A 19406-nucleotide genomic window follows, 5' to 3' on the forward strand; every position below is an offset into this window, starting at 1 on the left:
TTGCACTAGCCACATATGGCTGCAGTATGAGACATCAAAAGTCATGGAACATCTTCATCCAAATTTATTTATTAATAAGGTAACAACATATTCCAAATTATTACGAGCCTTTACTACTCATTATCATCTCAAGTTTGACTGACATGTCAGACTTTTGCAGTAAATGTCAGTGTTCAGTGCAGAATTAAAATAAAAGCTTAGAGAACAGCAACAGGAAGTCACAGTTACAAACACCACAGTAAGAGATGAGCATGACATCTGCTGCAGGCTCCAGGGTCACTCCCAGTCAGGCTGCTTTAGTCTCAAGTTGTAACAAGTAATAGAGAGAAATAATGCGGCTTAAATACTTCCATTACAAAGCAGCAAGCACAAAAGCATTTAAGATTTCATAACTGCACAGGAACTATAATATTGTAATCAAACAGATTAATGTCTTAACTCATGCCTAGAGTTAGACTTCCTAGGCTCAAATCCATCTCTGGCAATGGACAACAAGCAAAATACTTAATACAGTAAAAGATTTCAAGATTTAGAGCCGCAAATATTTTAAGAAACTCTTTAGTTGAAGCCTCAGTAAATGCAAACCCCCTCCTTTAGTTACTGTAATTTCAGTGCTCCTCTTCTTCCACTTCTTTTTTTAATCACAATACTTAAAAAATTCCTCTAAAGGGTTTACACAGCTTTCAGCACTCAGCTCCTTGCAAAGTCTGTGATTGTAGCTTAGCAAAGAAGAAAGTGGCACACAGAACAGCAATAAATTACAGCACAGCTATCCCATATAAACTACTTTAAAAAAATAATAATACATAAATGCGCATTGTAAACAGGTGCCTTAAAAACATGCTTCTGAGCATCTGATACGAGGATGTTTTTTCCCCAGGGTGCCTGTCCTCCTTTCTGCAATGGGACACATCAGACCCAGCAGCACCATGGAGGACACTGGCTCCTCTGCAGCTCCAGGTGCAAGTTTCCCCATCACATCTGTGCTAAAGCTACTGCTGCCCTCGGCATGGCAAAGGTCAGGCTGTTAGTGCCTAAGTGCTGCGAGATGTCCAGTAAACTCCACTGTGCTCCATTTTGAGTCTAACAATGCTTACTCAAGGCTTACTTTGGAATCAAGGCAACAGGGATCATCAAAGGCAGCCCCTCCTTTACTTGCAAAGCCTGACCTAGCACTGTTTAGTTACCCTAATTAACACTTGCACTTTTTTTCCTACAACTATTTAATGCAACTGAGGGGAAAAAACGTAATAGTTCTCGATCTTACATCTTGTGCTCCCAAAGCACTCAATCTAGGAGTAATCCCATGAAAACCATCATTACAGCAATTATCATTGAGCTCAGCTAGAAAAAGTCATTTAGTGAAATGACAGAAGACATGGTTCAAGGTAATCATGCAGAATAAAGCAGGGTATACTACATGGACAGCACACGCACACACACACGTATTTACAACTGCACTATTATCCAGAATACTGTTTGTTTCGAAGACACGGTGAAGCTGACACAGCCCCCCTGGAGAGCAGCACAGCTTAGTCAAAGTCACGGTTTGTAAGAACCAGCGGAGCAACCAGAGTCCACACATACAGCACGATGCCAATCCAGCTGGAAGATATCTTCACCCAGACAGACGGCCACTTGCTGGTCATTGTCTCGTAAGTAGAATCCGGACTGTGAATAAAGGGAAAGGAAAAAGGTAATTTGCAACTTTTCTTTCAATACAACATACTTGTGTACTAAGCCACCCTTCCACACTCTTTTCAAAGTAGATCATTTTTACTTCACACCTCAGAGGACATTTGTACCCTTCTTCCAGCCAGTTCACACCAGTCTGTACAAGAACAACATTTGTTAAGTTGGTGTCACAGGAAGGTGGAAAACAACAACAGCACAAAAAACATTTACTAAGAGAAGCTGTCAAGAAGCAGAAATGATTACAAGGAATCTCTAAGCAAATCTGCAGAAAGGCAGTAAATGGATAGCACTCAGAGAGACAAATAATGTATTTTACCTTTCCAAAAGACAACGCCTAGAAAAATTAATCATGCTGATGTCCTACTGACCCAAGCAGGGCCAGGACTATCTATCAGAGTTACTTCTGAAGGAAGTAGCTTTCTAGTGTTGCTATTTTGATACAAATTGTCCTTTGCCAAATAACTAGAGACCATAATTTGTATTTTTAAATTCTGAAGAACATCTGTTCTAGCTGTTAACATAACAACAAACAATTCACACACGGGAGGACTATTTTATTGTGAGGATTTTTTCAGGGAGCAGACAATTAATTTCCTTCCACCAGGCCCTCTCACAGAATAGCTGAGGTTGGAAGAGATCTCTAAAAGTTCTTTGGTCCAACACCCCTATTCCAGTGGGGACATCTAAAGCCAGCTGCCCCAGATGGCTTTTAAGAACCTCCAAGGATGGAGACTCCACAAACCTCCCCGGGCAACCTGTGCCAATGCTAAGTAGCCCTTGCAATGAAAAAAGTGTTTCCTGATGTTCAGAGGGAACCTCCCATGTTTCAGTTTGTGCCCTTTGTCTCTGTCCTGCCACTGGGCATCACTGAAAAGACCCAGCTCCATCCTCTTTACACTCTCTCTTCAGGTATTCATATACATTGATAAGACACCCTGAGCTTCCTTTTGGCCAGGCTGAACAGTCCCAGCTCTCAGCCTCTCCTCATATTACACGTTACAGTCCTTTCATCATCTTTGTGGTCCTTTGCTGGACTCTCTCCAGTATGTCCATGTCTCTCTTGTACTGGGAAGCCCAGAACTGGACCCAGCACTCCAGATGCGGAGTCACCAGCGCTGAGTAGATGGGAAGGAACACCTCTCCCTTGACCTATTGATATAACATGTCCTATTTCTCCTTTTTCTAGCTTTCTGTACCAGACACGGGCCTAGTGTTTACTAATTTTTAGTTGTTATAGAATTTAAGTCTTTAGGCTGTTCACTTCATCAGGACATATTTTAGCAGTCCAGTGAATCACAAGAATTATCCTAGAAAATACAACAGGCACTTGGGAAAACAAGGTTGGCTGCACCTAATTTTCAAATACAATTCACTAAATATAGCTCAAACAGCATACGTCCCTTGAGAAGTCCCATTCAAGACCTACATTCCAGAGCACACAACCTGTGTCTCCTTGTCCAGCAAAAGATGGCATCTTGTATGCTCATTGTTAAGCACAACATATTATCAAATGTAAATACCTGTACCAGTTGGTAAGTGTCATCATAATATACAGTGATGCCAGGAAAAGCATGAAGTGAAAGAAGGAGTAACTGTAAGTAACTCCATCTCTTTCATTATCTATGGCTCGGTGAACATCATCTCCATCATCAAGGGAGCCATCACTCCTGGGCATTCCATCTTCTATCAGTGTTGATTCATCACTGGTCAGCATCAGTTTGTTAACTTGGCTGTTGTTGGATGTTCGGATGCTGTATTTAACAGGAAAGGACACAGTACAGTTACCCAAATAAACACAATTTTGTATCCTACAACAAGAAGTAATACAAGTTAATAGATTATTTTTTTAAAGGAATCTTACCTTGAATAGAGAACACATAGCAAAAACAAAACCAGTCCTACAATTCCTTGTGCATCCCACCACTGCACCACCTGACCTTGGGTTGGAGTGCTGGTGCTGTTGTAACCAATGATGCTCAGCAAACTTGGGTTACAGCGCCTATCTGTGAGGGAAATTGTATTAGAACTTACATAAAACAAGACAAATATTTAATAGCACATTTCCATGCTGAACGCATGGTAATAAAAAAGAACTTCATAACTGTGACAGTCTTGAATTAAAAAAGCTTTGAATCTAATTTTAGCCTATCGAGTCTCCCTAAAGCAGGGAAATGACAGTATGCAGCATAAAAATCTGTCTCTAAGCAGATAAAAGGATTTTAAACTTACATAAGATATGCATCCAATGCTTTACTGTTCCATCTCATAATTAGATGCAACAAAATTAAAATATCTGCATATTAAGCTTTAGAAATTCTACCACTAGAAAGCAAGTATGACAAACATATATTCTACAGATAGGGTGCCAGAGTCATCTCAGAGTTGGAGAACAATGCTAATAAGTTGGTTTCGTATTATCAGCGGTTCCCAACCCGCAGCATCCACAGGTAATACTGATTAAACAGCTGAAAGTAGCAGACAATCTTATTTCCCCATAATCACTGCCGGGATTTGATATAACTCAGGTATGCTGTGACACAGAAGCACAGAAGATTGTCCATAGTTAAGATAAAAGGGTCAGAGATCCAATTAAAACCACCAAAATCAATATTTTAAAATTTATTTTAATCACCAGAATTTCTGAATTAATTTATTTATCTTTAGAGATGCTCAGCTGTTTTCAGACACAATAAACATTGACAACATTTATTTAAACTTGTTTTAAATCCTCAGTTTGGAAAAATAAAATCAGTAGCATCTCAGTCATCTAAGAAACATGAAACTTGGTAGGGAGATGAATCACCCTGACACCACAGAGGAAATGCAGTAATCTGCAAAACCTAAGCACAAGCCGTGCATTGCTACTGCACTTACCTGGTTCATTGGTCATAGCTGACCAAGTCAAATACATTGTATAAACTGTGATCACTGAAGACTGCAGCAAACCAGACCTTGGCTGAGATTCCTACACAAAGGAGTCAAAAAATAGGGAAGTTAGGCAATTAAAAGTCTCAGGCACAATTATATCATGATAACACAAAAAAACCCCATACCCTAAGAGGTAACAGAATTAAAACTGCACCTGAATCCTTGGCAGAATTGACATTACGGAAGCACCAATGCACAGCAGCATATTAACACTGATGAATGTCTTGTTTTCAGAACAACCTTCTGGATGAGTGTAATAAACATAAAACAAGACGACAGCTACAAGAGACAGCAGGTAGTTGACAGCTGTAGCTGACAGCAGAGCTGTGAAGAGACAAAACCATAGTTAAACTGATTAATAACAGAGACTATTAAAATTGAAATAATATTGCATGATTATCAGGTTTTCGATATGGTATACAATGAGAGTTACAGGCACTGAAATGTAACAGAAGTTCTCAATAGTCTGAAGTGTTATAAAGGAAGAACATAACACATGGGAATCCTGAAGCTTTACTTGATTCTCCAGTGCTCTAACAGCAACTAGGAAGAGCAAGTATAAAGGAACACAACTACACACAGCTAACAGCTAAAAAGAAACTAACAGCTTAAAAAAGAAACTGAAAAATACTTCTCCAACAGAAGGTAAAACAAAATCCCATTTCCAAATCTTAGTAAAAACATTAAGTAGTGAAGTGGCTATTGAATGAAAACAGGCCATACTGTCTTTTGAAACACCTAAATGATCACATCTGAAATGCTATATTAAAATAAGGTATCATTTCTCCAGCGAGATGACTTGTACTCCCCTTCACTATCTTGGCCTTTCACCCACCATATACTTTCGAAGAATAACAGACTGGTAGATAGAAAAACAATTATTTGAGATGATTATGCTCAACATGAAGCACTAACAGACTTCTTTGTTTCTAATCAGTGATAAAGGTGTAACAAAACCTCTGGCTGAAAAAACCCAAAAACTTGCAGTCGCCGCTTCCCTGATACTAAGATGCACAGGAAGCTCCACTTGAATCTGAGGAAGAACTTCTTTACTGTGTGGGTGAGGAGTCTCCCTCACTGGAGATATTCAAGAACTATCTGGATGCAATCCCGAGAGACTGAAATGTTAAACTTAATGACTCAAACAGTCATCCATTGGCAAAAGCAGCAGGGTGCTTTGATTAGTCCAGGTTTGCATCCCCCAAACGAAGGGGAGGAGGAGAGTTTTTGGACCTGTGATAGCCAAACCTCTGATCTGCATAAGAACAGCCCAGGTGCAGATGGAGTGAGCACCCAAGCTCGGTTTTGAGCCAAATAAGGGGAGAGGCCACAGATCCCGAGAGGTGGGATAATGCTTTTTATCATGCCAATGCTCTCCCTTACACAATTGGCTCAGTTGTCAAACTCCTCCCCAACTCTCTTTCACATTCACATGAGACATTCACATTCACATTCACATACAGGCCTGAAGGCACTAATCCCTTCTGATGGGGCGTAACTGGTTCAACTGCACTGATGTGAGAGGCAGCTGTCATAGAAGGTGCCATAAACCATCAAGGACCCCTGAAATACCACCCCCACACACACCTTCCACCAGAGGACCGTACATGATCCAGTGTTGAATCAGATAGTATAAAACACCCCACCCCAGGAGCAGTACCTGGGCATTCCTGCCTGAATCTCAGCATATATTAACCTCCTGCACTTTGTGTTTCATGGGCTTCCCCCACCCTTGGCAGATCAAGACTGTGACCATGACTTCCATCAACAGACATCTGAATTACATCGAGTCTCGTGGCTGGACCCACGGGTGGTGTTATCTCTCTACTCTTATCCTTTCTTTTCCTTATACATTTTCTTCAGTGTTATTTTTATGCTTTTATATTGCTGTATTTCTACAGATAATAACCATAATGGCTACATACCTCCTCTTCATTGCAACCAAACTGTTCTGAAATAAACTTGCCATATATATATTTACAAACACCAGTCATTTAGTGTACTTTCTCTCTAATGTGCCCCAAGGGATCTATTAGTAACAAGAACCTCAGTTACCCCACCTTCAGGGGTGGGTTCCAACAGCAATCCTGTGCAATGTGCTCTAGGATTACCCTGCTTGAGCAGAGGTTGGACAGATGACCTGCTGTGGTTCCCCCCAACCTCACCCAGTCTGTGATGCTACAAAACTGATGCCCTGTTCCCAGGGATTGGATCTTATTACTCAGAGACTGCTGCTCCCCTCCTTGCTTCTCCTTATTTAACTTGACATCAGAAGGACATCAATGGAGCTGAACTACACTATTTGAGAAACTGAGACTTAGGCATAAAGCAGACCTTCTGCACTCTGGTAAAATGCACTATTCAGTGAGTAACTTATTTAATATAATGCACATAAACTGAAATTTAAAACTTGATTGTAGTACAGTCCTTTACCTGCATACCAGCATCTTGAGTTTCCTTCCTCCATTTTTTCAACCCAAGATTCATTCCAGGAGTGGGCAAAGTCAATGAGCAAGACCAGCTGAATAAGAATAAAGCAGAATGCTCCAGCCATACCTACATAAAACCACACTAAAAGAGAAATAAAACAAAACCAGTTAAGAACCATTAATAATTTGTATTAATGTCCCTAAACATAGAGAAATGCTATAGTTACACAGCTACAATTAAAACTGTATGACATCAGCATGCACTTGCCTTTGTTTTAAAACCCATTACCATTGCACCACGACACAGTGGAAGACAATATTCCCTTACCAGTTGTAAACGGTCCCTCTGGTATGAAGAAAGCTCCAACACTAATTGCAAGTGCCGTTGCAAATTTAAAGAACCAGAATCTAAGGGGAAATTAAAAAAAAAAAAAAAGTTCAGGCAACTGCTACATCTTGTTTAATTCACACAGAAATCCACATCCTTAAGAGTTGGAGTTTTTTAATTCACTCATTCTTAACCTGCTTCTCTTGAAATAGGATAAAATTCTTATTTTATCCGTCCAAGATTTTTGTGATCCAGAAAATTATGTTTCAACTGTGCTAGACTGACAGAGTTTGACATATTTCCCAGAGAGATCACACTCATGAATTACAAATGAAGCCAACTCTGAATTGGTTTTGTTTTTCCTAAGAACATTTTTAGCCAGAGCAGTGAGATTACTGAACTACCTGCATATCAGAAAAAATTGGTTAAAAAAATCCCTAACTATTTCTAGTATCAAAACCAAAAAGGTAGAAGATCTGGTTGGTGCCTACAATGACAGAAAACACTATGCTGGAGCTCCCTATCAGTCTCCATTCACTTCTTACAAGAGAGATATGCACCAAAGCCTGCATTTTTCCTACCCAACTTCAGTCTCTTTAGGCCTACATCTGATGAGGATCTATCACAAGAACAAAAGCAAATGATTAATCCTTCACAGAAAACACACAATCAAATTCCACTGCAGTGGCATTGGAATTTTTTTCCAGTAAAAGATATGCACCCATAGATCATCAAATGTTTCTTAGAGAGCATAGAAGGGAGTATATTTCACCAAAGATTCACCAAATTCACCCCATATAAACTGTATAGGGAAATTCAAACTGTTATGATAATAAAACTGTAAGAAGGTGAAGACTGTTTTTTCTGATCACAGTGACAGGCAACTCCAAATACAGGCATGATGTCATCTACATGTACTTCAAAACTGTATATAACAGCACAAAGACATGTACCACACCCCCACAATGTCAAACACTTGGGACAGTTTTCAAATTTTCTATCCCTTCCCTTTGTTTCCCATACTTTGAACAAGTCTGATCGCTCCTGCTGGCTGTTACAGTCAAATAATGGAGACCAGAGGAATAAATTCCAATTGTGTAGAGAGGAACTACATGAGATGATAGAAGTGTAGTATATTGAAAAATATTTAGTAATTCCCTGGGATATAGAGAAGTGATTAAAGCCAGTTTGAAAGCTGAATTAAGTTATAACATTTACAGTGCAATATGTACCCCACTAAAACTAGTTTTTTAATCCACATGAGGAATTTATTTTTTTTTAATCAATGTCATTCTCAATTACAGAAATAAGAATGGATTCAAGGTTGTATATATCTAATCTCTAATTCCAGACTTTTTAAAGGTATTTTAACACCCTACCCTTTAACTTGCTAGACAACAACTACAACTGTTATGCATTCTGTGCAACTCAGCTACTATTCTGTAAATACATTATAATTGATTTTTTTCTATTGTTATTATAAACCTGAGGCAAGAAACCACTCTGATTGCTGTTAAAAAAGCAGAGGTGAACATTGGCACTGGACCATATTACCGGACTTAACTTGCACGCAAGAATGAAAATGTCAGTAGATAGAGATGGAAAAAACAATATTCTGAATAAATTCACTGACAGAAACATTACATCACAAAGTATTACTGAAGATACATACAATTTCAAAAATCAAAAGCCATAAAGCTTTTCACAAAGCTAACTGTAATGCATTTTATTGAAGCAACCATTTGTTACAGAAGTGTTGGAAATAACATTATTAAATATTTTACCAGTAACAGTTAACAAACATAATTTTTCTTTTTATTCCAGTGCTCATGTTAGATTGGCTAAAAAGAATAAACTGCTATGGGTTGCATAAACAGTACAAAAATTTGTACTGGGAAGCACAACCCAAACAAGGGTACCAAGAAGATCCCAAAGTTTTAGGTAAAAATATTCCACATGACATAGAAGATGTCTTTTGCTGTAAAAATGAACACAAGACACTGATATCGAATGTACCTGAACCATTTTCTTCTTGCTTGTAACAAGCACGTTCTCCTGAACAAAGCAGAGTGTAGGGAAAGGCTGAACTGAGTTACTGCTAATGTATCTTAATACTGTACTGTATCTTTTTCTTTAGACCAAAACAAAAAAAAAAAAACAAAGCAATATTCTGCTGAGTCTTAATTATTTTATTGTCCCCTAGGGAAATAATTTGAAGTTTTTTCTCATGTTATGTTAGACATGTTTAATCTTACTATACTGACTATAAGACAAAATTACTTCATCATTTTTATGGCTTAGCTGTTCATAGCTTCTGTTAAGTATAGTCACCTTGGAAAAGCAGCAGTCTTAAGCAATCACTGTGACCATCAAGACTAGGCACCATAAATGGCTTTAGGCTTTTTAGCCTCATGCCCTCTTACAAATATTTACATCTCCTTGGTTCAAGTAGTTACATTACGCATAGGCAGAGCCTGGATGAAAACTGCCACTTATGTCAACCCATGAGCTGAAATCTCACTATATTCTTCCCTCTGATAACTCCAACTAAAATGAAATATAAAATTACTGGAAAGCTCAGAAACTAAATATGTCATTTCTTTATGCAGAGAGTAGACTGAAGAAAAGATGGCAGACAGAGAAAAGATATGTTTAACTCATAACTTTTAAAACAAAACTCTTCAGAAAAAGAGCAAGCCCTTAAAAACTTCAAATTTAAGAGGAACAGAATTCCCAGAGGACAAATGAGGCTTTTTAATCTATTTGTTAAAAAAATCCCTTAGTGCCATTATTCATCTCTGAATTTCATCATCTTCGGAAAAAAGTGGAATTTCTAATCTTGGGAAACCTCTGGACAGATTATCTAATGTCACAGTTTAGGCTCTGAAAAGCAGCAGCCATGTGTACCTTTTCCTCTTAAAAAATTAATCACTAACTCAGTTCTCATTTCTGCCTCTTACCCGTTATGAACCGCTGCCCTTGGGTCATTGCTGCTCTTCACTTTGATCATCAGCAAGGAGAAGAGGAGGAAGAACATGGCCATGCCAAAGCACACACGGTACACGGCTTTGTAACCAACAAGTACATCGCAATTCACGTGGCCGTGCACACCAGGAATACTTGTTCCCATCCCCCCATCACAAAATCCAGGAATCTGTGATAAATACAAGATACTTCAGTGATCTTTAAAAGACCTCCTTGAGTAAATGCATATTAATAAATTGCCAATACGTAACTCATTAACATTATAACATTATGCAACTATTAACATTGTTAGAAAATATGATACTGAAGGGCTGTATAGGTACTTACAGTCCAACTGGGATATCAAACATATTCAAGGAAAAAAAGTCCTGCATAAGCAAATTCTAAACAAAACCAAAAATAAATCTTAGAATAGTTTGGTTTGGAAAGGACCCTTAAAGATCACCTAGTTCAAACCCTCTGCCACGGGCAGGGACATCTTCAACTAGATCAAGTTACTCACAGTCCCATCCAACCTGATCTTGAAAGTTTCCAAGGATGCGACAGGGCTCTTAGGAACAGAAGGTTTTTTAAATGTTATTAGCAATTTTGGAACTTCTCAAAGAAATGCAGTTTTCACTTCCTAATATGAATCAAGAGATAAATAAAAGATCTGGGAACTGGTAAATTTGACTTGACAGTTACTGTCAGGCTCATGACATAGCTAGGAGGTGGCAGCCTGCTCACATCTCAGTCTCAGACTCTCCCAAAAAATGTAACATCACCATCAATTAGATGTACCTGTAACTTCCATACAAAACAGTTGAGAACATTCTTTCCAGTCACTAGCAGGACATGATCAACATCTTTTAGAAGTCAAATCATACTCCAGAAGGCTGTAATTTTCTTTCCTACATGACTAACATGGCTCTCACTGAAGCCCCAGTGTGGTTACTATACCACACTGAAATAAACATTTACAAATGAATCATTTTGGGGGGGGGGAAAAATTAAAAGCATGCCCAACCAAAGTTACTATCTACTGAAAAAATAAGCAAAGACAGCAAAACAAAGACTAACAGAAGTACAGTACAGGCAACCCAAGCTGACTGAACCTGTAAGCTCACATTATCACTCTCTAATTTTACATGCACTATCACATCTTCATATAACCAATAAACTGTAAAATTCCACAAGCACTTCCTAATTTCTTGAGTGAAAAATACACTACTATGATTAATGACAAATATTTTTGTTATGCATTGCAGACTTTAAAATAGAACTTTAACTAGTACAGCACAATAAAACTAGAGGATATTTTAGACTGTGACTATTTTTTAACTGCGATCAAAATCAATCAAGTGCCACAAAAACAAGCATCTCCTTAAGACATAATGTGAACTATACACACATAAATTAAATTTTCTTGTTTAATAAAAAACCATTTTTTTTCTGCTCCGAGCTATTAAAGAAAAGGTGTAACTTCACTTCAAAATAGTTCTTTTCATCTATAAAGTGATTTTCCAAAAGTTCTTTGTTTATTTGATCTACGATCAAATAAATGGTGACTGTGAAGCACAAGTGACAGCAAAATTACATATTTCCAAATAAAATTCAGGCTTTCAAGATGTCAATTACTATTATCTGTGACATTTGTTCTACCAAACATGTTAGCAATAAAGCAACCTGACCTTCTTCAGCTGCTCTTCCATGCCTGGTATTAACATCACACAGGCAACGCTCACGCCAAGAAGCAAAAAGAAGGCATAGATCAGCCGAGTTATGGTGGAGTTGTTTCCACTGGGACAGCATCGGCAGAGCAGGCAAGGGGCACTTCCACACAAGCACGGTATCTGAGAGGGAGACAGAACATAAATTATTTATAAAGCTTTGCATTGCTAGATTTCAATATTTAATCAGGCTGTGTAGATCATCTGAAGTTATGATGAAAAATGACTCATCCTATGCATCCCACCCACCAGTGCAGGCTAAGTCACTGCAACATCTTACAGAGCCACCCAACAACCTTGGCAGTGCTTCCTGATGCGCCACTGTACAGTGAAATCAGTGCGATTTCAAAAGTAATCACTTATCCATTGAAAAGAAACAAAGACTTGATTCAGGTTCATTTGTTCTCTTCAATTTATTTCATTTCAGCTAAATAAGATGCAAGGATTACGTTAAATTAGCAACTACCTCCTCCCCTCCACAGCTGTACACATAAAACAAATACAAGGCAGGAAAAAAAATAACTGTCATGAAGGTACACTTTTAGCACCTGGCAGAGTGGGGACACAATCCTCACTGGGGCCATAAACATTTCTGGAGCACAAAAAGCAGGTAAAATACCCTAAAGCTTAGGTTACAAATTATTTTGTATTATCATCTACTCATATATCACATAATTCTGTTAGCTTGCAAAATCATCTTATGCAATCTAAAAGCTACAAAAGGCAAGAGCAGAATAAATATACAGTACGTGTGTTATTGATACCAAATATCAACAGCAAAAGTGGATGGGAATGCTGTACAGCTATAATACTACAAGAGGGACAAAAACCGGGACAAAATTTACCAGCAGAAAATTGTCGGAAGAAAGAAAGGGAGCAGATAGTTCTGTTTCACCAGGAAAGGGCTGGGGAGCGAGAAACAATTCTCTGCCACTTGCTGGATGGCAATTTGGGAAGCAAAAGAAAGGTAAGGTCCCACAAGTAAACATTAACCAAAAGAGGAAAGATACAATCAAAATGTGTGAGCACTGCCCTATCTGAGCTACAATAGACCGTGCTACCTCTGACAAAGATACAGAACAGGGTTAAAACCCATCTTTTCCCCCAGCACACATCCAGGGACACCTCTGCCATGTGACAAAAGCCACAGGTGTCCATCATCTGTGCATGAAAGACACCCACTCAGTCACATAAGGACATGAATAGTTACATGGCCACATGACCAGGGCGTGTCAATCACCCAGTACCACCGGAATGTGTCAGAAAGAGTTCTTAGAAGTTTAGTCATATGACAAACAAAAATGCCAGCAGTCTGCTGCTACCGGAAAGGCCCCAGGGGCTGCAGGGAAAAGCAGACAAACTGCCACAACACTCTTGTCTTGGAAGCTTCCTGAGAAGCCCTTGGGGAAAAGGCTGATTATATGTTCTTACAGTTCGAACAGTGTTCAACTCACACCCTGGACTCACAGAGTTGGGTTTTTTAAATCATTTCCTTATATTCTTTTTGTACTTACGTTCATTCCTGAGGATGGAGGAACCAAGAATTTTCACTCCACTATGCTACAGAATCATCTTTAAATTAGTAAACTTCACCACTAAATTTGTGAAACTAGGTAGTTTTAACTATTTCAGAATGTAAAAGCTATTATATTGCCCTTTTTTACCTTCTCCTCCACTAAGTATCATTATAGCACAAATAATATGAAGATGTTGATTACAGGACATTTCATCTCAATATAATAAAGAAATTGTTTACAGTAAGAACAATTAGTCACAGCAACAACCTTCCCAAGGATGCAGTAGTCTCCATCACTGGAGGTTTTCAACATGCGACTGGACAGGGCACTAGATCATCCCATCTAGGCCCCCTTTTCCATGAAAGATGGACCAGATGATCCTTGGAGGCTGTTATATGACTGCGTGAAAACTACATTAGGGGCATCTATGCTTAATAAATAGGAAATGTATAGCAAATATTGGCTCAGAATGCATCAGAATTTTACAGTATTACTGTATTATGCTATTTCCTACACACACAGCCTTTCTAGTGAAAAACATCTCTGCTCAAAAAGTTACTTTCTTGAACTAATTCTGTCTTCATTAATATTTCCAAAGATACCGTTGAATAAAAGGCTGAACTTGGTAGATTACAATATATGCCCAGGCTCATCTGCTGCAGAAAATTTGGTGAAAAGAGCACCTTGTAAAAAAGTCACTTCTCTGGTGAATCCCAACGTTAAATTATTTAATACCTAAATAATTCAAGCAGCTTGCTCCTTAGTGCCTCAAGGGGAAGACAGTATGTTTCTAGAGATACTAGATGCTTGCAGTAGCTGAAATAAAGGTGACTGTCTGCACCCCACTGGAAAACAATGTGTCTCAAGAGAAACAATATAGCTCATTTTAGAGTCTGAACTCGCACATCATCTTATAAAACTTTCCCCCCAAAACAGCTCATGCTTTCAAGCTGTGGTCACACACATCTCTGAACAAGAGACACCTATTGGTAACTGATACTATTTATACAAGTTGACCACTTCTACAAGGAATCCCGTTACAGTCCAAATCCCTCTTCCTTTGGCAAAAGAATATACATCATTCCAATAAAATAATATTATACTATTAGCAAAACGACTTCTAGCAAGTTACAGACTTCGAAAAGAACAGAAAGTAAAGAACATCCAGCCCATGGAATTCAGTCTATCAGCAGAGGAGACAAGGACAGTTTGTGCCACTTTCATCCTAAATTTGAAGCACACTTCCTACAAAAATATGCAACAGTACAAATAGTAAGATACTACCATGCAGATCAAAGCTTAGCTCCTCATATAAGACTCAGCTGAGTCATAGATGCAGACAAAAAGTTACTCTTCAATTAGTTTTTTCCTTGTTTTCATAGGGAAGCTTAGACACTAGTTGCAAAATCTCAACTGCATAAAATCTATTGCCACCCAGAAACTTTTGTACCTATCAACCAACTCGCATCCCTTTACATTTTTGAGAAAAATAAGCAGCTTGGCGGTGTTTACTAAGACAAAATAAGAAAAGGCAACCCACACACCTATTCTAGGAGCAGCCAGCTGGGCAGACCATCCAGCTAATTCATGCCTGCTAAACCAGTCACTTCATTCCCTAGGGTAGTGGAAATTGCATGAGGAACAGGTAAGATGAATATTGCAGGAGACAGGAGAGAAAACCCCACAAAATCTCTGAATATCAAACGTTACTGGCCCTGATGGACACAGAACAAATTTTTAATATCAAATATAATCTTCCTACTGGAGTAATGACTAAATGATTATATACTGAATTAAGTATTTGCAAAAACACTAAGTCCTCGCTGGGCCTAGTCAGGTTTTAGCTACATCATCCCTACTCTTTTGCTTAAAGGCACTGAATCAATCTTTACCTTGACAGAGAATATTAAAGCGAGCAAAACAGCAGCTCAGCTATTTCAGAGAAATAGTGCAGTAGAGGCAATATGCAGCAGAGGGAAAGCGGCACTGTGCTCTTACAGCTTTGCCCCCATCTCACCGGCCATCTCTGACAAGCTCACCTCTGCTCATAAAAACACTGAAGTAAAACACTGCCCGATCAGCACACAGGAGGGCAGAGCTACAATCAGCCATAACACACCACAAAAAGTCCAAAAGAAACAAGTCTGGCATGAGGCCTGATATCAAGGCTACGCAGAGCAGCTCTGCACGGCACAACACGTGGCCCTGCAGAGAACTCAGCCAAGGCCACGCTGACAGCAGTGTCCTCACAGGAAAAAGAGTTTTCCTGGCCATGGCACAGTCTGCACTAGCACAAACTCCACTACACCTGGTTCAGCTGCTACCTCACCCTCGCAGTTTGTCTCTTTCTCAGAGCCAAAACAGCGTTTTTAGTGACATATCCTTAGAGACCAGCACGGGCAGATTTTTACTATTAAGAGCTATAATATGGGCTTCAAGAGCTGATTAGCTGTGGTTTTAAATGTGGAAAGAAAATCAACGCTTAAAGCCAACAGGAGAAAAGAAAAATAAAACCAACAAAACCAACAAAAAACCCCACCCTGATTTGTTTGGGCACTTTAAAGGAAGGGACAAGGGTTAGATACTCACAGTACATCTGACTTAATTAAGATTACATTCTCATGCAAATCATTTTATCTAACAGGCCATTAGCTGAATTTCTCTGCACAGAAGCAAACACTCAAAAGCAAGTACACAGGGGTTCTTCATGTACTACAAACACAAACCAGTTGTCAAAAAGGCTGTTCATGAACTTGAAAATGCTATATATATTAATTCAAGTATTTTAATTAAAGCCTATAGTCACACCGTCACTAAGTGTTTTATTTTAATTTAAAAAATTAATGTTAAGTATATTCAGCTAATAATTAAAGTCTAACTGGCTAAGTGTAGTGTTTAAATTTTAAAGAGAGGAAAATGAACACTGACAGTACTTAGTTAACCGGGTACCATCAGTGTTCTAGTTGATTATTTACATGCATATCAGTCTGGAAAGTCAGCTCATACAAGTTTTCAAATTCTAGGATCATTTCATATAATTCGTACATGAGTACAAATTACGTATCATCTCAATTAAACATCACCGTACCAGGGCAGCCAAAGCCCATACATTCTGATAGTACAAAAAACAGGAGCTTGGATAAATATGAAGCTTTTTTACTACACTAAAACGTGTGTGAACTGTTTGAATACAGGTAATCTAATTTAATCCGTGTATGATACAATATTTTAGGTATGGAAAATTTAGATTTTCGCTATTCCACTGACATTTTTAAGCCAAATGTCCAGAAATTCACAGTCCACCTGACTGTGCCTATACACCTAGGGTCTAGACTTGGAAAGACGTATCATCATTTACGCATAAAAGAGCAACGCCTCAGATGAGGACCCTTTATCAACTTCTTTGCTTTCCTGCATAGTGCAAACAGTTTTAATACCATCTCAAACTATTGTTCTCCGTTAAGAAAAAACACCTGACGATGCTTAGCACGGTGGTGACACACCACCACGGATTACTGCGCACTGAGAAAACGATGGCTCGGTCAGACAAAGATGCTACCAAGAGTGGAGCTGCTCAAGACAAAGCCAAAGGAAAGAGAAATTCAAATACAAATATTAGAATCAGGGAAACACGCGAGTTCTAATTTTCCTGAAAAAAACCTCTGGAGTTCAAAGCATTTAATGAGACTGTGACTCCTTTACAGAACCGGGGAGAGGGAATTTCAGTGGACACCGTAACACCCCCAGGACAATAACGCGGATTAAGAGCGACCAGCAGCGCGACAGCCCAGCCTGACTGGGTCAGCACGAAGCTCGCCACGGCCCCGGCGACACGGCACCGCCAGATGCCTGGAGATCCCCGGACAAGCCCGAGCGGGGGGGCCCCCGGCGGGGCCCGCGCTGTTCAGCCCCGCAGAGAGAGCCCTGCCCGGGAGGAGCGGGGGCAGCGCCCGCTCGGGGCCGAGAGCCCGGCTGGGAATGGGGAGGGGGCCCGCAGCCTCCCCGCGCCGGGGGACACGGGAAGGCAGCGCCACAGCCGCCCCTGGGAGACACGGGCACGGGGAGGTGATGGGCGAGGCCCGGGCGGCGAGGGAAGCGGAGAGGGAAGTGCGGGTGGGGAAGAGAAGGGCAGGGAGCACCGGCCGCCGGCTCCGAGCCTGCGACGGGCAGGGAGGGACCCCCGCGCCCCCCTTACCCAGCTCGCCAGGGAGCAGAGGCCCAGGACGCCGCCCATGGTCCTCGACCAGCTCCGGCTCGGGCTCCTCCAAGATGGAAGCGCGGCGGACGCGGCTCCGACGCCGTTGTTTACTGCTCCCAGCGGCGCTTCCGCCGCTCTGACGGCAACGGGAGCGTCACTTCCATCCTGGAGGAGGCAGAGCTGCCTTGTCCACCGCCCGGGAGCGGCTCGCCGGGGTCTGTGGAATATGTCGACAGTATGTGAAGCCGGGCTGTTCTTTGGTGTCAGATCTTTGTACGCTTTCAAGCCTAATCAGCAAGAAAGGATACCTAACCAGTGGGACAGGCAGCAGCCAGTATCCCTTAGTCAAGGGCACCCGGGAACTAAAGCTTAAAGCTTGTTACTTGTAAACTATGGATATAGTAAATCAAGATGTTCTTGTCTGTCAGTAGAACAAATAACACCATCCCTTAGTGAAGGACATCAGGGAACTAACAAACTTTAATGATGTAGTAAATCCATGTTGATCCATGTCTATGTATACATTGCTAACTTGGCAAAATACTCGAGGTCCATGTATCCTGTAGCTGAGCTATGTTCATTATAATGCTAAAAATCACACGTACAGATCAAAAAGACCCCTGTCCAGGTGCAGACCCTTACCCTGAGCATATGTAGAAGTCAGCTGGGGTCATGTAGCTTGTATGGCAATTTCTAGCTAATCGTAGTACAAGATTTGTACTTGGAAAATTACTAACTCTGAATTTCTGTGTATAAATAATGGCGTGGAAAGTCCAGAGGGGCATGTTTCATTTGTGGAACACCACTGAGCAACCAGGCTTACACAACTCTAGAGATAAATAACTAATCAGTGTCTCTCTTGGGTGTGTGATTATCAGTTTGTTGCACACCAGGTAAAGAATCCGATTTTCTGGACAACGGGCCGGCAGTGCCATCCCTGGTGGCAGGCCTCTGGCATCCCCTGGCAAGACAAGCGGCTGACTGGCTGTGGCTGCCTGTGCCACCCTGTGTTTTGGTCACATGCACACACACAGTCCTTTGATGAGTTAGAAGGACATCAGGTGGTTAAGAGTTGGCCTGTGCTTCTTCATTGCCTCCCCACGAGTACCTAAGCCAGGGAGTGGCAGAAAGAGGGGAAGATGTTGCCCGGAGCAATGGGCCAGGCTCCCTGCAACAGCTGCCAGCACTTTCTGTGCTGTTTCCCAGCACCTCCCAAATTCGGCCAATGGGCTGAAGCAGGATGGCTGTACTCACCTGCCCAATACTAACCAGAAGGCTTCAACCCATAAAAACCATATAAAATCTTTACTACATCATATCATATTAGGGACCATGTTTCTTACAAGTATCTATTGTGTTGAGCCTGCGGGGCTTTCTGGTGATGCTACATAGAAGATGAACACAGCCCAAAAGAAGAAAAGAGTCCAAAAAAGAAAATAGCCCTAAACGAAAAAGTATTCTTCAAAAATCCTTACAAAATAATAAGACAATCAGGGAACAGAAAATGTACATTTTTAATAATACAGACATTATAATACCAAGGGTACTGTCTCAGCTGAAAAATGCAACCCTTTAATTTGTCAAAGGTGTCTTAATACATACAGTAGGTACTTCAGA

At 40.3% G+C, this 19406-nt stretch overlaps 1 protein-coding gene across 1 annotated transcript; it reads right to left on the reverse strand.

Moving 5' to 3' along the window:
• Positions 1–650: 650 nt before the first annotated feature.
• Positions 651–17952, reverse strand: SERINC1 (serine incorporator 1). The gene is made up of 10 exons (XM_027751765.2): positions 17787–17952; positions 12036–12197; positions 10341–10534; positions 7381–7460; positions 7057–7194; positions 4778–4947; positions 4570–4660; positions 3557–3698; positions 3216–3446; positions 651–1671 (listed from the first exon to the last, which is right to left on the reverse strand). The coding sequence occupies exons 1-10, from the start codon at positions 17823–17825 to the stop codon at positions 1533–1535; spliced, it is 1386 nt and encodes a 461-aa protein (XP_027607566.1). The 5' UTR covers positions 17826–17952; the 3' UTR covers positions 651–1532.
• Between the last annotated feature and the right edge of the window lie 1454 nt (positions 17953–19406).

Source organism: Pipra filicauda, unplaced genomic scaffold (genome assembly GCF_003945595.2).
Source record: "Pipra filicauda isolate LSUMZ 115617 unplaced genomic scaffold, ASM394559v2 scaffold354_size748207_pilon, whole genome shotgun sequence".
Classification (NCBI taxonomy): Eukaryota; Metazoa; Chordata; class Aves; order Passeriformes; family Pipridae; genus Pipra; species Pipra filicauda.

Bases quoted from the DNA above. Each gene is read 5' to 3' on its own strand.
- SERINC1 (XM_027751765.2), bottom strand. From the start codon at position 17,825: ATGGGCGGCGTCCTGGGCCTCTGCTCCCTGGCGAGCTGG. The intron at 7,195-7,380 runs GTAAGGGAATAT...TTTCTCTTTTAG, and splicing joins AGAGGGACCGTTTACAACTG to TGTGGTTTTATGTAGGTATG. The intron at 3,447-3,556 runs GTAAGATTCCTT...TGTTAAATACAG, and splicing joins CTATGTGTTCTCTATTCAAG to CATCCGAACATCCAACAACA.